The sequence below is a fragment of the Trachemys scripta genome, chromosome 22 (genome assembly GCF_013100865.1).
Source record: "Trachemys scripta elegans isolate TJP31775 chromosome 22, CAS_Tse_1.0, whole genome shotgun sequence".
Taxonomy (NCBI): domain Eukaryota; kingdom Metazoa; phylum Chordata; order Testudines; family Emydidae; genus Trachemys; species Trachemys scripta.
Genome location: NC_048319.1, coordinates 12,134,529 through 12,149,929, shown reverse-complemented (window position 1 = coordinate 12,149,929; position 15,401 = coordinate 12,134,529). Strand labels below are relative to the sequence as shown.

General features: G+C 52.7%; 1 protein-coding gene across 10 annotated transcripts in view; it reads right to left on the bottom strand.

The window, feature by feature from the left end:
* Nucleotides 1-1,609: 1,609 nt before the first annotated feature.
* TCF3 (transcription factor 3) overlaps nt 1,610-15,401 on the bottom strand; it is a 116,555-nt gene continuing 102,763 nt past the window's right edge. For 2 of the 10 annotated variants that reach the window (XM_034755100.1, XM_034755102.1), the window contains exons 13-19: nt 13,942-14,015; nt 12,914-13,117; nt 11,113-11,236; nt 9,671-9,830; nt 8,217-8,455; nt 3,694-3,838; nt 1,610-2,155 (exon numbers count right to left, since the gene is read on the bottom strand). In XM_034755100.1, the coding sequence (XP_034610991.1) occupies nt 3,696-3,838; nt 8,217-8,455; nt 9,671-9,830; nt 11,113-11,236; nt 12,914-13,117; nt 13,942-14,015 (944 nt within the window). In that variant the 3' untranslated portion in view covers nt 1,610-2,155; nt 3,694-3,695. Of the gene's footprint in view, nt 2,156-3,693; nt 3,839-4,401; nt 4,629-8,216; nt 8,456-9,670; nt 9,831-11,112; nt 11,237-12,913; nt 13,118-13,941; nt 14,016-15,401 lie in introns of all 10 variants that reach the window. The other 8 variants (XM_034755104.1, XM_034755109.1, XM_034755106.1 and 5 more) reach the window with 6 other exon arrangements.

The following is a 15,401-nucleotide window of genomic DNA, read 5'->3' as shown; positions in this document are numbered from 1 at the left end:
GGGGGGGGACATGGTGACAATTTTGGAGGTGGGGGGGGTGTTGGGGGGAGGGAAGGGGAGTCTCACAAATTTTAAGCATTTGGAGCCGCTCTCGTTCCAGCCCAGTTCAGCCCCATCAGCTCTGGGTCAGCTCTGCTCCGCGGAACCAGGATCAGCTGAAACGGCCCACGCTAAGCACGTCATGTCATTCGTCCTCCCAGAATGCAATGGGGCACCTCGCCTGCCAAGGGCTCTGGCGTATGCCCCGAGGGGTCCGGGTCCCGGCACGGCAGAGCAAACAGCCAAGTGACCCTAGAAAGCCAGCACGTCCTCAAAGGGAAAGTAAAGCGGCCGCAGCCCCTTTCGAGGGGTGGGGGCCTGTTTCTGTGCTACCCAGCACCGCGGGATGCCACGAAGGTCTTGCTAGGAGGGGGAAAACCTGCATGCTTTCCTCTCTGTGATCAGTATGGAAAAGGAGCAGCATCCCTTGGCCTCCAAAGGCTAAATCCACACACACAGGAAGGTGGTTTTGTCCAGCCACGGCCTGCGGGGAAGCCGCAGACAGAAGAGCGGACTGCCGAGAAAGTCGCTTCTGAGGGTGCTCTGGAGATCAGGTTCTGACACAGGTTAAACGGGGAAGGGAGGGGGGGAAATAACCCTGCTGCGGCTGCCTGTGGCTCTTTCAAGTTGCCAGTTCCAAATCCGAAGTGACAGGAGCTGCCTCCCCGCAAAGTCGCTCTGTCTAGATGGGCTGGAGAATCCTGCTTCTTACTGCCAGACGCTGCTTCCCCGAGGGTGCTGCGAGGGAGTCTCTCACGCCCATGGCTCCAGCTCCCTCCGGTCTCTACTCAGAACCTAGGTTGAGGTTTATTGGCTGGCCACGGCCAACACCACGCCGGGCTGCTCCACTGCCTCCAGCCCCGCTGCCTTTTCGTTTGCGCCACACTCAGTTCTTTGTTCTCTTTGCCTTGTTTGCTTGGGGTCTTTTGTTCTGCCTGTTCTCAGTCCCGCTCTCTCTCTTTGTTCTGTCTCCTCTCTTTGTTCGGCATGTCTCTCTCCCCTCCTCCCATGGAAGTGGCTCTGATGGTGGGTGATTTGCTCAGGTGCGTGGGAACAAGGTGTCCCCCTCTCAGCCCTGGGTTCTCCTGTACATGGTATGTCGCTTCTTCACTTACCAATACCCCAGCTTCTCCGTTTCCCCCTGGGTCCAGCCCCTCTCTCTATTGGCAGCTCTTTCTGCCAATCACGGCCACACGTTCTGCGTTAGCAGTGGAACTCCAGAAGACAGCGGTGCTCTTTGCCTCTCCACTTCTCACTCTCACCTCCCACGAAGGAGCCCAAGTCTCCAGGGACCCCTGCGAATGAAAAGCAACTTGCAGAGACCCCCCCCTCCCCCAGGTGGGTCCTTGTTACCGAGGCTGGGAGAAACCAGAGAACCATTGATGTTAGCTGCCGTAACTTGCTTTGTCGTTTAACTTCCTTTCCCCAATTGAGACGTGGCCAAAGCAGAGATGACGAATTCAGCATGTGAGTTTTTACAATGGAAGGTACAAGCCAGGCAAGGAACAAACATCCCCCCGTGGCTACATTCGTATGTAGTGGCTTTCAGAGCCGAATCTGAGAATTTCTCTTTTTTTTATATCCAGTCTCTTTTAATACAATTTTAATATTCTGGTTGATCCTAAAGATGCAACATCAACTATAGAAACAGCAGCAGAAAAGCATGGGGTACAAGACTTTTTTTTTTTTTTTATACAAAAAATTTTTTTTTTGTTGCTTACAAAACATATGCAAAAAAAGCTAAAAAAACCAAAAGGCATTGCTATTTTGTTCTACCTAAAAAATCTCATAACTAATGTTCTTTTTAAAAAAAAAAAAGAAATATTAAGCTTAGGCACAATTTTGCTGCTGGCTGCTTGAGACCAAGCCAAGAGAACATGACGCTCCCCCTGTTAACTGAGTGATATGTATTGACGGGTCCGTACTTTATACTTAAGGCAATTTTTTGTTTTGTTTTTGACCAAGTGTTTGTTTCTTTTTAACGCCCCTTAAAGCATGCCAGGCTCCTTTCTCGTGTGTCAGTATTAGCAGTACTAAAGTTTATGGTTCAAGAAGGTTGCAGGTCACACCGAGGGTTTGCTTCCTACCCATCTCTGTATCCGGGGAACAAAAAGATCTACAAATAAAGAGAAACAAAAGAGAAAAAAAAAAAAAGAAAAAAAGAGGGAAACCCAAGTGAGAATAATATCTTTTATTGGATCAACTTCTCACTGAGCTTGTCTCTCTAATATCCTGGGACCAACATAGCTACAACTGCACTGCAAATAGCACTTTATAGAACAAGTAGGCACATGCGCGGTCCTGTTCCACTTGCGTTTATCCCTGCATCCAGCACAGCAGTTGAGTGACAGCCGCGAGTGGAACTGCTAATTGTAACTAGGTAGCGACAGTGCTTCCTGTCCACACCAGCGCTCTGATGTTACAGCCAAGAACCACCATTAAGATTTGTCTGTGGCTGGGTGAGCATCTCTTTTGTGTGATTACAGTCAAGAACATGCCTGTGTCCTTTGCTGAAGACCAGGGCCACATAAACTGTACAACTGCCTTTACAACATCCGAAGCGAGTGCGTGCGGAGGGATGACCGACGTTAAGTGTGCCCGAACTCTCAAAGGGAGATGAGGTTTTAGAGATGTACCTCTCCCATTTAAAGGGCTATGGGGCCGGGCCAGAAACTGTTACAGCCTCAGTTAAATGGAATCAGAATTTCAGTTTGGTCTTTTCCCCAGGGACTTGCCTCATGCCCCCACTCAGGACGCACCTTCCGGAGGGAGCTGGGGAGCACACACGGTGATGAGCAGCACTGCTGCAGCTCCTCTGAATAGCTGCTAAATTACAGTAGCACTGGCCCATCAGCTGCCGGGCGTGTGCTGTGGTCTCCAGGGCCTATACTGCCTGCGGCCTCAGCAGGGAGGGGACGTCGTGCTACATGGCTTTACTGCAGCATCAGTGCTAGCTCATTGCATGAAGCTTGGAGTTTGCACTGAGGGTAGGAAACGGTTTTATTTTTAAATCCCCCATCCCAGCGAGCAGGTTTTAAACATGGCCTGCACACGCAGGAGGCTACAGGGACTACACGTTTCTGTAAGCAGGGGATGGGGGGTGGGGATTATATTTTCAAAGGGAGGGACTGAGTAAAGCATCCATGGCCTATAATACAGTCTGAAAATACGGTGTCTTGCTCATCATAGCAGCAGTACTGCTCCTTACAGGGCACGTGGCTTTAGCAAGCCTTCAGGTTCCTGACCCAGGGAGAGCCATTGTATGGGGACGCTCTTTGTGCACAACAATAGAACTCAGGTAGATAGTACATTGTCCCTAGGGGTGTCATGGAGGGTTGGAGATAAGAGAATAACCTAGTCAGTAACTGAAGGAATTAAATGTTTCCGTGTGTGTGTCATGTAAAAAGACAAATGATAGGAGACGTCTAACTTTACTGCAATATTTTCCTACAGAAAGTGATGGACAAAGTTAAAGGGCTAGCTCTTAGGGGCCAGAATCATGCATTTTAGTTTGCTCCACTGGTTGCTGTGAATTTCAGTGAGGGATGAAAGCCAAGCTGTTAAATAAGGACATGCGCTGAGCCTGGCATAGATTTCAAAGAGACACACACATACACAGCCGAGTGCTGGGACCTGACAGGCAGAGGATGATACCTTCACATGTGTCCAACGGGGTTGTGACCGTCTCCTAGACCAGGGTGTGAAGCTGAAAGTGTCATCTGGGGATCTCCTACTACTCCGGACACTTTCTCCTCTTCCCGACGCTTCAAACAGGCTGCTTTAGGGTTCAGATTGCGCTCTAGGCCAAAAAGAGCAAGGGGGAAGGGTGGGGAAAAAACTCAATTCGTGCCACCGCATCAAGGAGCAACAGCATCCGAAAGAAAAAACCCAGAGACCCAAGACAGAAGCAGTGGAACGCACAAGGAAGTAACCCCAGTGCAAGCCCTTTTGTACCCTTCTGCTCCACGTAACAGCAGCAGTTACCTCACTGGACCCCCTGCCAGAGCAAAACGTCTTTCCCCTGCAGGAATATCGGGCCAATTTAATGCGTATTGGTTTAAAAAAAAAAAAAAAAAAAAAGACTGTCAGAGTTGGTGGGCTGAAGATATTTAAGACTGAGTTTTCCTAAGGCTCCACGTGGAGTCCAGATGCCTCATTTCCATATACTGCGTGTTCAGATCCCATAGATGAGGCCTTGGAAATCTCAGCCTAAGTGCTTTCCACTGCAGCTCCCCACTGGAATGGCAAACATTCAACCTTGCAACAAAAGCTTCAGTTATAAATACATAGCCAGAGACAGGCACACACAAACGGATGGGAAGAGAAAAGGTCCCAAAATGCACCTGTCACCTGTTACCATACCTCGTACTTGCTGCTCCAAGCCCAGAATGACCTGCACCGCTTGCTGTAGGATGATCAGTTTGGTCTGTGCTTTGTCCGTTTTTAAGTGCATCTGACACATGCGTCCCAGCTCTTTAAAGGCCTCGTTAATGTCCCGCACACGCACCCTTTCCCTGGCGTTATTGGCCATTCTCCTCTCCCGGTCCCTCAGATCTTTGTCCTCCAGTGATAGGGCCTCGTCTGTACTGCTGGGTTCACAGCACCACAGGGATTAGTTAGGGAGGGTGTAACCGACGGGGGCTGGTCAGTTGCTGTGCTGGTAGTGCCACTAGTGTCCACTGCAAAAAGCTCAGTCAACCTCACATTGCAGAAGCCAATTGACAACGGAGAAAGGAACTTCCCCAATTTTCAAAGCAACCCTGGCTTTTGGGTTCCTTATCTTGGAGAGCCAAGCAAAGGTGCTGCCAGCACCAGGTCGACCTCTCTGCACAGTACAGTGGGCCAGCGTGGGGGCTGATAGGCGGAAAGGGGGGAGCAATACTTTACATCGCTATAGTGCCTGCCGATCAGCGTGCTCACCCTGAGCACCTCCTCTGACGGAGTCAGAAAACGGGACGTTCCTCGCATGGAAAAATGTTGACTTTGTGGGAAAATTTTCAGTCGAAAACCAGAAGTTTTTGGTTTTCAGCGTACAAAACTGGAGAACCTGCCAAACCCTAAACCAGAAGCAGGCCTAGGAGAGTTGGGCACCCAAATCCCACGGGTATTCAGTGGGATACGGGAGCTGAACTCTCCGATACCCCAGCCTAGGACCAGTGACTCTCCCAAACTGTTAACATGGCCTAAACTAGGGCTGGAGATAGGAGTGACTGACGACTTTAAAACCATGGTCATGAGCTCATGGAGTCCTCGCCCCTCGCAAGCCGAGCGAGGAGGCTGCGGGTGGCATCTCATTGATTTTGCTACGCTGGCAGTGTCCTGCTAGAGCAAGAAACCAACTGGTCTTGGCCTGGGGGGTGGCCTGCAACGCAGACACATGCTGGCAGCACCTGAAGAGCTTGGCTTAATCTGCAGCGCCTTTCCCCTCCGCCTCCCCCCCTTTGATGCAGGGACGATCTTCTCCCCCAGAGCAAAATTCTCACAGGAAAGAACAACTGCCTGAAGACTGTCCTGGGCCGGGCCTCGAATTGGAGTCTGGCTTCTGCCTTCAGCCCCAGAGAGGCCGGATGGGATTAGACCGCCAGCCACGAGAGGGTAGCAGATGCTATGGGGCCGCGAGGTACCCACCGCCAGTGCCAGCCCTGCTCGGAGAAGAGCATCCGGCAATGCAGGCACACAAGCTGGCTTTGCTGACTGGAGCCCCGTGTACGGCGGTGCAAGGTGACTGAACAGAAGGGACCTTTGCTTAGTCCCATTCCTGACTATCCTGGCTCGTTCAGACCCTCCATCCCCATGAACCAGGCTTTCGGCATCAGTGTGCCAGGAAATCCACTGCTGGGAGAGTGCCAGGGCCTTGGGAGAATACTTGTCACCTGGATTCTCAGCCGGCTAAAGACGCCAGCATCTCCCTGAGCCCAGGCAGAACCTAGCAAAGGCTCTCACCTCGGCAGAAATCCTAACTCACTCTCTGACACTGCCCACAGAAACCCTCGCAGTCATACCTATCACCAGCGGCCGACTCAGTACTCCCCTCCCCGGAAGGGACTCCTACTCAGGCAAAGCCTTCTGCATTTTGCTATCAACAGAGCTGCATCCGTCTGCCATCTCTTGCCCTCTACCCACGAGCGCTCTGCAAGTGCTGCTGGATGCCATCAGGTGGGCATGACCAAGTTGCAATCAGTCCCATATGGGGAACGGAGCACTGGGTACCTAGCCCCCTTCATGGAGCCCACGAAGCGGTGGCCAGGCCAATGCACTGCACAGATCTGTGTTGCCTGGCCGTTTCATAGCACAGCTCTAGCCACAGCGACACCTAAGCTGCCTCTAAACTACTGCAGCGTTCCTTTTCATCGTAATAAAGCTACCTGACTATTGTGAGAGGCCCCATCAACAGCGGGGCTCGGAGCCACCTGCCATCATGGCATCCCTCAGAACGGAACGGTCTGGGAAGCGCCTGACAGGGCGCTCAGGGGAAAGGGGGCGTCTCTCTCCTGGGACATGGCCCTGAGAACGAAGGCGTTGGGGGACCAGCGCCCTAGCTCACTGTATTGGCTGGCAGCGCAGGAGGCGGGGGCTTTCATCTCTGAGAAAGGCTTTAAAAAAGGACAAGCGTGAGGAGACCAAAGTGAACACGGTGCCAACTCTCTCTTGCCCGCCCGCCCCGCCCGCCGTCTCGATCAGCAAGCAGCAAGTACAAGGTAGAGAGTGGGACCACCGAGAGGTCACGGCTGGGGACTGTCTGTAGGAGATCGGAAAGAACAGAACAAAAAAATAATAAAAGGAAGGGGGGGGTGGAAGGGCGACAGGAAAAAATACACGTTATGAAAGGCAAAAAATTACAAACTGAAGAGAGGCACAAAAGGACTCCAACAGCATCACAGTGCAACAGCAGAGGCCAGCAGAGGGGAGAGGAGCCAGACACAAACCAGGGTTTCATAGGACCAAAGTCTCTGCAGGAAGGAAAGGGGTTAACTGGCCACAGATGCTTCTGCAATGCTGGCTACTGTGGGTGGAAGTTAATAGGGAGCATGCACGGCAAGTGTTACAGAAAAAGCAGCAAAACCCCCTTGCTACTCCGAGCAGGAAATAAAATAACAATAATAAAAAATAATACAGAAATCCAACAGCTTCCCCTCCAGCTGGACTGACTGCACCCAGAGATCCACTTCGCCTGGGAAAATCACCCAGGGGGACGATGAACATGCTGAACTAGGTAGGCCTGGCAGGGAGAATGGCTTCAGGACCAAACCGGTGTCTGTCTCACCACTGGAGTCGGGTAAAGAGGGAGGTGCTGCTAACGGCAGAGAGCTCCCCCAGACTGTCAGACTCACGGACGGCATCTGTGGCCGGGTCTTCAGTGGTTAGAATCCAACTGCTCACAGACAGCAGGCTCTGAGACACAAGGCATCCATGTATGGAGGGCTTGCCTCGCCTCTGAGCTCTCCACCCACTGGCCAGTTCTGCCTCTCCGCTCACAACTCCGAACACCAGCGCCTCCCACTGGAGTGCCTCACGCCTCCTCCCAGGCACAGATGAACCTAACGCTGCCTGCAATTCCTCCCAGATCTCCCCCGGTGCATCAGCAGCTACCTAGCAGGCACAATGATGTCAGAGCTGCCTATTACAGCATCAACCGGAGGAGAGCAGAAATCCCCACTCCAGGATGGGGGGGGGGGGTGTATTTCCTACAGCTGCTGCGAAGAGGGAAAAAGGACGGGCACAGCACTGCTGCCATTGGGAAGGAAGCAGCCCCTGGGAGACACTGCCATCTCCTGTTCTTTCATTCTCAGGCATGCCTTTCTTTATGGCCCAGTGGCAGGGAAACCTCTCTTGGTTGTAAGCTAGGGCGGCGTTCTAGAGACGTTAGGACAGCACTAAGAGATGCACATGGGTTTCCACAAAGGGAAGTGGCCCCTGTGCATTCAAACAAACAACATGCAGCACATGCAATGGCTTTAAAAACAAAACCAGAGAGCATAGCAGGGATGCAAAAGAAACAAAATTAAATAAATAAATTAATTTAAAAAAAAAAAAAAAAAAGACACTTTAAAGGGCCTTGAGAACCCAAGGCAGCGCCGTGGGAAGAACAGCACAGCACCACGGCACAGGGTAGAGAGACAGACAGCCCCGTGCCGATCAGATACGTAAAATATCACCACTCTGGGAGCCTCACTGACCTCTAACTTGTTGCTCCAGGTTCAGTATGACTGATACGGCCTGGTGTAGGATTAGCAGTTTGGTCTGCGGTTTTTCGCTGTTAAGGTGGAGTTGGCACATGCGTCCGAGCTCTTTAAAGGCCTCGTTGATGTCACGGACCCGCAGACGCTCACGGGCATTATTGGCGACCCTCCTCTCTTTCTCCCTCTCGGCTTTTTGCTCTGGGGGAAGAAGATCGTCCTCCTCATCCTCATCTTGACTAATGGTTTGAAATAAGAATGAGACAGGGACATTCCTCGTGTGCACGCTCAGCACTGGTCAACTCACATCACAAAACATACATCTGCCGCATCGCGATTCTCTCCGCATTGAAGGTCATCTATCCACAAGCCCCCCCTTGCCGCTACGGAGTGGGAGCATTGCCCCGCGCCTCCCCCCAGCACTAGAACCTTTCCAGCCCTGGTGCACCGCATCCCCACACTCCCATTTGCCCTCCGACGCAATTACACGGAAAGGATGCCATTTCGAACCAATAAACGGGAACGGTTCACAGGAACAGAACAGAGCAGTGCAATTAACCCCCGGAACTCACTGTCACATGATCTAAGCATGGCCAGAAACAGGAATGGACGTTTACACGGGTAGTGTCAGCATGAAGAGAAAGGATTAAAAATAGAGAGTTTGGGGAAGGCTTCAGGGCGTGAACCCGCCACTAACTGACAGAAGTGGGGAGGGAATTTCCCCTCCAGGCAGGTTATGATGTCACTGCCCATTGATAAGCTCTCTGAAGCAGCTGGAGCTGGCCAGTGTTGGAGACGGGATACCAGGTTAGATGGGCCCCATGTCTGATCCAGTCGGGCTATTCCCACGTAACTGGCTATGTGACAGAGAATCCATAGAGCCCAGACGTATGTAGTGAAGAGACCACCCAGGTTCCACCACCTCCTGCGGACAAACTAGCGATGGGTCTGTCCGAGGTCAGTCAAGCGGTCGGCCGTTCCCAGCACAGCCCAGACTTAGGTACACAAAACCATGACTAACGCCCGAGACCATCCAGGCAGCTGGGCTGCAGCCTGCTTTGATCTCCAGTGCTTGGCCTGTTTCTTGCTCACTAGGAATTCCCACGAAGGTGGGCAGGTGGAGCATTGCTGGGGCTGGAAAAGATGCAGGAGGATGGGCCCAGCACCGCCATTCCCCCTCCCTAAGTGTCATAAATCCTAAGAGGTGGCCTCAAACTCCTCCCCCATGGGAAGCAGGGGTAGCTCGGGGCAGTGCTGGTCTCAGTGCAGGAGCCTAAAGTTTCAGCAGCCTGGGAGGATTGGCAGGCCCCTGGCACAGCATCCTTGGATCCAGCTAGTGATCATGTTCTTAGCAAGAGGGAGGCCAACAGGACACACACACAGCCTCCCTCTCCCCCCCAGCCCTCCCTCCTGTCCCAACACCCCCCCTCCAGTAACAGAATAAACGGAGAGACCTGTTCAAAGAGCACCTTGTTCTGTTCCGTGACGGCTTCATTTCCTTCTTCTCCTCTTCCGAGTTATCGGCCACCGACGTGTTCTCCTCGTCCTCCTTCTCTTCCCGCTTTATTTCACTGGTCCCCGAGGAGACGCTGGCTCTGCCCAGCCCCGTCAAGCCTGCAACGGAATCAAAGCAGCACATGGCCGTTGGAGAGCGATCGTACTGGGGCAGGATAGGTCGGGGGGAAAAGTTTCTTGCTGCAGCTGCGGACGGGCTCCCGACACATCTCCGTCTCCTCTGACACTTATGAACAGGCTGGAGAACCCTGGTATAGTTGCACAGCATCTCTCATCCCACAGGACCCTTCATAGCCTAGAGACACAGAGCCATGCAAACCAACCACCTTTGGGGAGAAGGGCAGGCCATCAGGTACGGAGAGAGGATGCTCGGGTTTGCACCCACTCCAGGCTAAAGCGCTACCGGGTCTCTGGGCCCACGCAGAGCAGGCAGGGCCTTGCCAGTTACGGTCTCATCGGAGACCCACACGCCAAAACCTGCAGAGAACTCAATCAATCAGCCTGGGAAGGAGGGAGGGCTGTGGCTGGTCCAGCTGGGATTTGGACCAATCCTCGCAGGCGAAATTCTCGACACCTCCATCCACACAGCTCGGCCACGTGTTAACGTCAGTCAAGGCACAGACGCCACCGACAGACAGACTCACTCGTTCTGCACCTACCACTGACGGTGCACAGAAGGATGGGTAGTTTTGCCAAGGCCAGGCTCTCTCTCAAATGTCTATGGCTACGTCTACACCACGTGCTAGTCATCCGATTCCCCGCTACACACACTAGCGCTAGCTCTTGGTGAGCTACTACAGGTATGAACAGCCCAGCTGTGGCAGCATGTGCAGCGGAACCACTGGGTATGCAATCGGCTGGGCCTCTGCCACCACTACCCACGCTACAGCAGTCACGCTGCTTTTTACACGTGCACTATCTTGGTGAGCGGTGGTGTGAGTATGTGCGCGTAAGCAGGGGAAATCACACCCCTCGCTGGTACTGTCCACGTACTCTAAGATACACTCTGCCGTGTCCCCAGGAGCTTACCTCCCACCCTGCCCCAAATGCCCTCCAGCATCAGAACTCAACTGCAACCACAAACCAGGCGGGGCTCTATGAACGATAGACCGTGAAAAACGTATCACGGAAAGTTACTGGACATTGCCCATGGGGGAGCTGCAGCATTCCCTGCCTCCAGGGCGGTGCTGACCCAAAGGCTCACACCCGGTACGTGCTCCCCGCTCTAGCCCATACGCATGCCGTGCGGCTGGGAACCACCCACCCACCCAGTTTTCTCCACTAGGCTTATGCTTTTCATGGAGCCAGGTCTTGGGGTATCTTACTCCAGATAGGCCAGGGTCAACCAGCCAGCAAAGAAGTGGGCAGGGCACCACCTTACCGCTGTACGTGTCTTGCTGCCTGCTGAGATCGGGGAGCGAGCTGGGTTGCGATGGAAGTGTAACATGGTTGTGGAGCATGCTGGGGTTGCTGGACAGTCCGTCTTCGGGGTGACTTCCTCCCACCTACAGCAGAAAAAGCGGAGCAGCCTTTAAGGGCCAAGAGGAGAGCCAGGAGACAGCAGGCACTGTTCAAACCGAATATCCCTGCTTCGGAGCCAGGAGGGCGCCGTGGTCTACACCAACACCTCACTTACGTGTTCCCTTTCTCCAACACCCAACCTGATCCGGGCTCCCTCCCTCTCACCCCAAGCCTGGCTGGGAAGAAGGTAGAGAGGAATAGCTTAAAGCTACTTCCATACCAGCTCCTCTCGGGGAACGGACAGTCTCAGTGGGAAGCGGCATGTCCAGCTCATGCTGCAGATAATTCACCCGCAGGACGCATCCCCAACAGCATGAACTACGCTTGTGTCATCCTCCAAAGGAGCCCCCGGCGCTTGAGACACTAGGTGAGACACAGGCTGCAGGGGACACGCTGGCACCTCAAACGTCTGTGATTCAGGCTGATGCGTCTCCAAGGGGCTACCCCACCACCGCCAAACCCCCTCAGGGAAGGAGCCTTCGCTGGAGAGCAACTCACAGCCCCCTCTGAAAGCTTGGATGTGGATCTCGTTATTATTGAGATCTCAGCAGTGCCGAGAGCCCCTTTTCACAGACCCGGGGACTGTAAGAAACCCAGTCCCTGCTCAGAGGAACTTATAATCCAAAGGTTGCCAGGTGCCTTATTTTTAAATGAATAGATCCACGTTCATTGTGTGTACAGAGCACCTGGGAAGCTTGAAACACCCCCCCTTTCCCCCCCCCGGGTGTCCTGCCCTCCTCACGCTCACACCCCGGCAGGAAGCCCCTGATCCTGCTCCCTTCAAGGGAACAGAGCCCCCTCAAGCACTTGTTCACAGAGTCAAAGTCTCTTGGACCGGAGGGTACCCTTGTGATCAAGCCTGACCCTCCTGCACTGCACAGGCCGAGAATATCCTGAAGTTATTCCTGTGGGGGGGACTCTGGAGTCCAGGCCCTCTGCGCAGGCAGGGCACCGGGCCACGCTCTTCTCATGTGGTTAATTATTCAGTAAGCAAGAAGAGTAGGCGGTGCCTGCCTCAAAGGGCTTACAGTTGAGCAAAGCCCAGGAGTCACTCAGCAAGTAAACCCGGTGCTAAGCGCTCTCGATTCTGCAGACACCCCCTCGGTTCCAGGGTCTACGGTCTCTCTTCCCCACTTATCCCTGCTTGGAGGGCTTATTCTAGGAGGGGCTGCTTTATTGGAGATCCCCATGTTCAAGCTTTCACCCCTACCCCAGTAGGGGACAACAATGTGACCTCCACTTTTCATGCTGACTAATATAGTCTCATGGACAACCTGGGCTCCCCCAGGCTGACTGCTGGATCCAGCTGTGGTCTGGAGTCCTACATTCAGGGCTTATCGGTTCAACTCAAGGTACACACTGAAACCAACCAGTGCAACCCCCTGCAGAAACACTCCTATTTCAGTTTAAGCCGGTGGCTTATTTCGATTTAGCTTTAGTTGATTAGCTTTAATCCTGCTGCCAAACTGAACTACACCAAAGTCAGGGTATCCACACAGTGGTTTGCACTAAACCAGTACAAGTCTGTGTGCAGATGGGGCCTTGGATTGTGAACTCTCTGGCAGGGACGGTCTCTGGGCTTCATGTCGTACAGCTCCCAGCACAACCAGGCCCTGGCATCTAGCGCTACCGCAACCATCACCACCAGTGTCCTGACTCACCAGACTTGAATGCCTGTTCCCTAGAGGCATAACTGAAGTGGGGAAGGCCTGGCTGAGCCCGCCCACTGAGGCGCTGTGACCAGGGGCCGATCCCAGCAGGCCGTGCATATCTCCGTGGTTGGCTGGCATGGCAGCCGTCTGGCCCACCGCGTGGTTCCTCAGCACATGGATGGCTTCATCCAATCTGTCTTCCATTTTGTTTTGCTTTGAGGGGCGGGGAGGGTGGTGGAGAAAAATGAAGACTCCATTAACATTGAAAAACATTGCCTGCCTGGCATCTGGCCATAGCCTCCGTGCATCAACAGAACCACTAGCTGCAAAAACAGACAACCACCACAAGGCTACTAAAGAAGGGTTACTACCCCTGTAACGTTCCCTGTGCTCAAACTCTGCCAGCAAGCTGGGGGGCGCCTAAGTGTTGTTGCATGGGAAGGGAACTTTAAAGTGGGCGTGATTAGCCTGTGGAACTCCCTGCCACAATACACTGAGGGATTCCAAGAAGGGATTAAGCCGTTATATGGATAAAAGGAACATCTAGAGTTGTATCAGAAAGGATAAAAAAATATAAAGGATGTAAATCCTCACACACTTCTGTTGACTACTGGAGGTTGGGGAGAAAGCTTCCCAGCTGGGATAGGTTATTACACAAGTGTTCAGGGTGTGTTTTCCTGCGCTTTTCTCTTAAGCACACGATGCCGAGCTGTGTCAAACAGGACACTAGTCTGGGCGATGTGGTTTGCCAATGCCTACGACTTTGTTTGCAACTGAAAGCTTTTCTCCAGTGTTAAGCACTTCACTACACAGTGGACCCTCGGGCTAGATCTGATGTGTAATTCGGCGGTGCAACGCTGCTCAGAAAAATAACCGGTGCCATGGGGGTGGGTTCAATGGTTCTCCCCTTTGTACTCCCCTGCCACATTTCCAACCAGCCAGCAATAAATGTGTTATTTCATGAACTGCTGCTCACTGCGGGAAAGGGGTGGGGGGGAGAGACAAAACCAAGTAGAAATGATTGACGTGATACTTACTAACGTGTGGAGAGTCCCTTCATAGCTAGGAGACAAGGCACCCTGTCCACCCGCTCGGGGCCACTGGGAAGTGCCTGGAACAAATCGCACATTGGATAATTTCAAATGCAGCCCTCAAATGCGACACTAGATGGGGCTAGAACACCACAAACAGTTGAAAGCCCCCCAGGTGGCCTGCCAACTGTGTAAATGTACATACGTCTGTTGGACCAAAGAGGCAACACAAGGGTTATGGGGCTAGGTTATGGGGCCGACATTTCCATAGGAAACTCAAGGTTGTGGGGAGAAATAAGCCTCACCCCAATGTCAAGTGAAGCATCAAATCTGGGAAAGACAGAACACACATTGAGAGAGAGAGACAGACAGACAGACAGACAGACAATAGGTTCTGTCCTTAGTTCCCCCTCACCCCAGTAGTGCTATACTTTGATATCAGTGCTTTGGCCCCTGTTGTAAACCCTCTCTCTCAGAAAGCCAAGTTTTTTGCCTTTGTCAACATCCACGGTAGATTCTTTGCCCGGCAGTGTTTTCATGCACAGGCGTTGATGCTGTGGGTGTACCTGCACAGGTGCCTGCTTTTGGATTTAGATACAGCCGAGGCGCAGCCTCCAGGTACCTGCATCACCCCCAGATGTTACCAGAGTGGCGAGATGGAGGGATCGAACCATTCGATGCCCCCAGAAAGGTCTGATGCCAGTTCAGCTGTGCCTGTCCTGCCACATGAAAACGAGCACCGTTTTGTACTGCTCTCCCTCTCTGTCCGACAGAAGGGAGCTCAGAGGTGGCCGACTGCATCTTTACGCTTTGAGATATTTCTAGCAAGAGACCTAATAACGATCCGGGTTGGGCTTCCAGCTGCAGGAACTGGGAGCTTCAGTCTTCTGCAGAAGGAGGCACCTGGAGCAGGCTGCCATGATTTTTTAAAATCACAGTATAAAACAGGTTCTGAAAATGGTTCGAACAGCCACCTCCTGATGAACATGGAGCCCCTCCCACAGGCACACGCTTAGTTCCCAGAGAACAGGGACAGCTCAAAGGGCACATCGACGAGAGGCTTGCAAAGGGGCTGACGGCAGGGAAAGAGGATGCACCTTTCATCCAGGTAGCAGCAAAGCTACACTTCGGCGTGACACAGCATCACTGGACGTGGACAAGACTCACGGGTGGCTAGAATATTTCCTGCCAGGTCACTTCTTTGGAGACAAAAGCCAAGGCTTTCAGGAGTGACTAGTGATTTTTGGTGCCCACTCAGATTCCCCTTAAAGTGGGAGAAGGCTCAGCATAAGAAGGTCCATTCCAGACACCTGAAGCCAGGTACCCAAAATCACTAGCCATTTTTGAAAACCACAGCCGGGGACTATGGAGATAAGATGTCTCTCCACACCCAAACCAAGCAATTCATAGGAGTTGGGTTATTATTTTTTAATTTTAAACTTTTTTTTAAAAAAGGTACCCCCCCC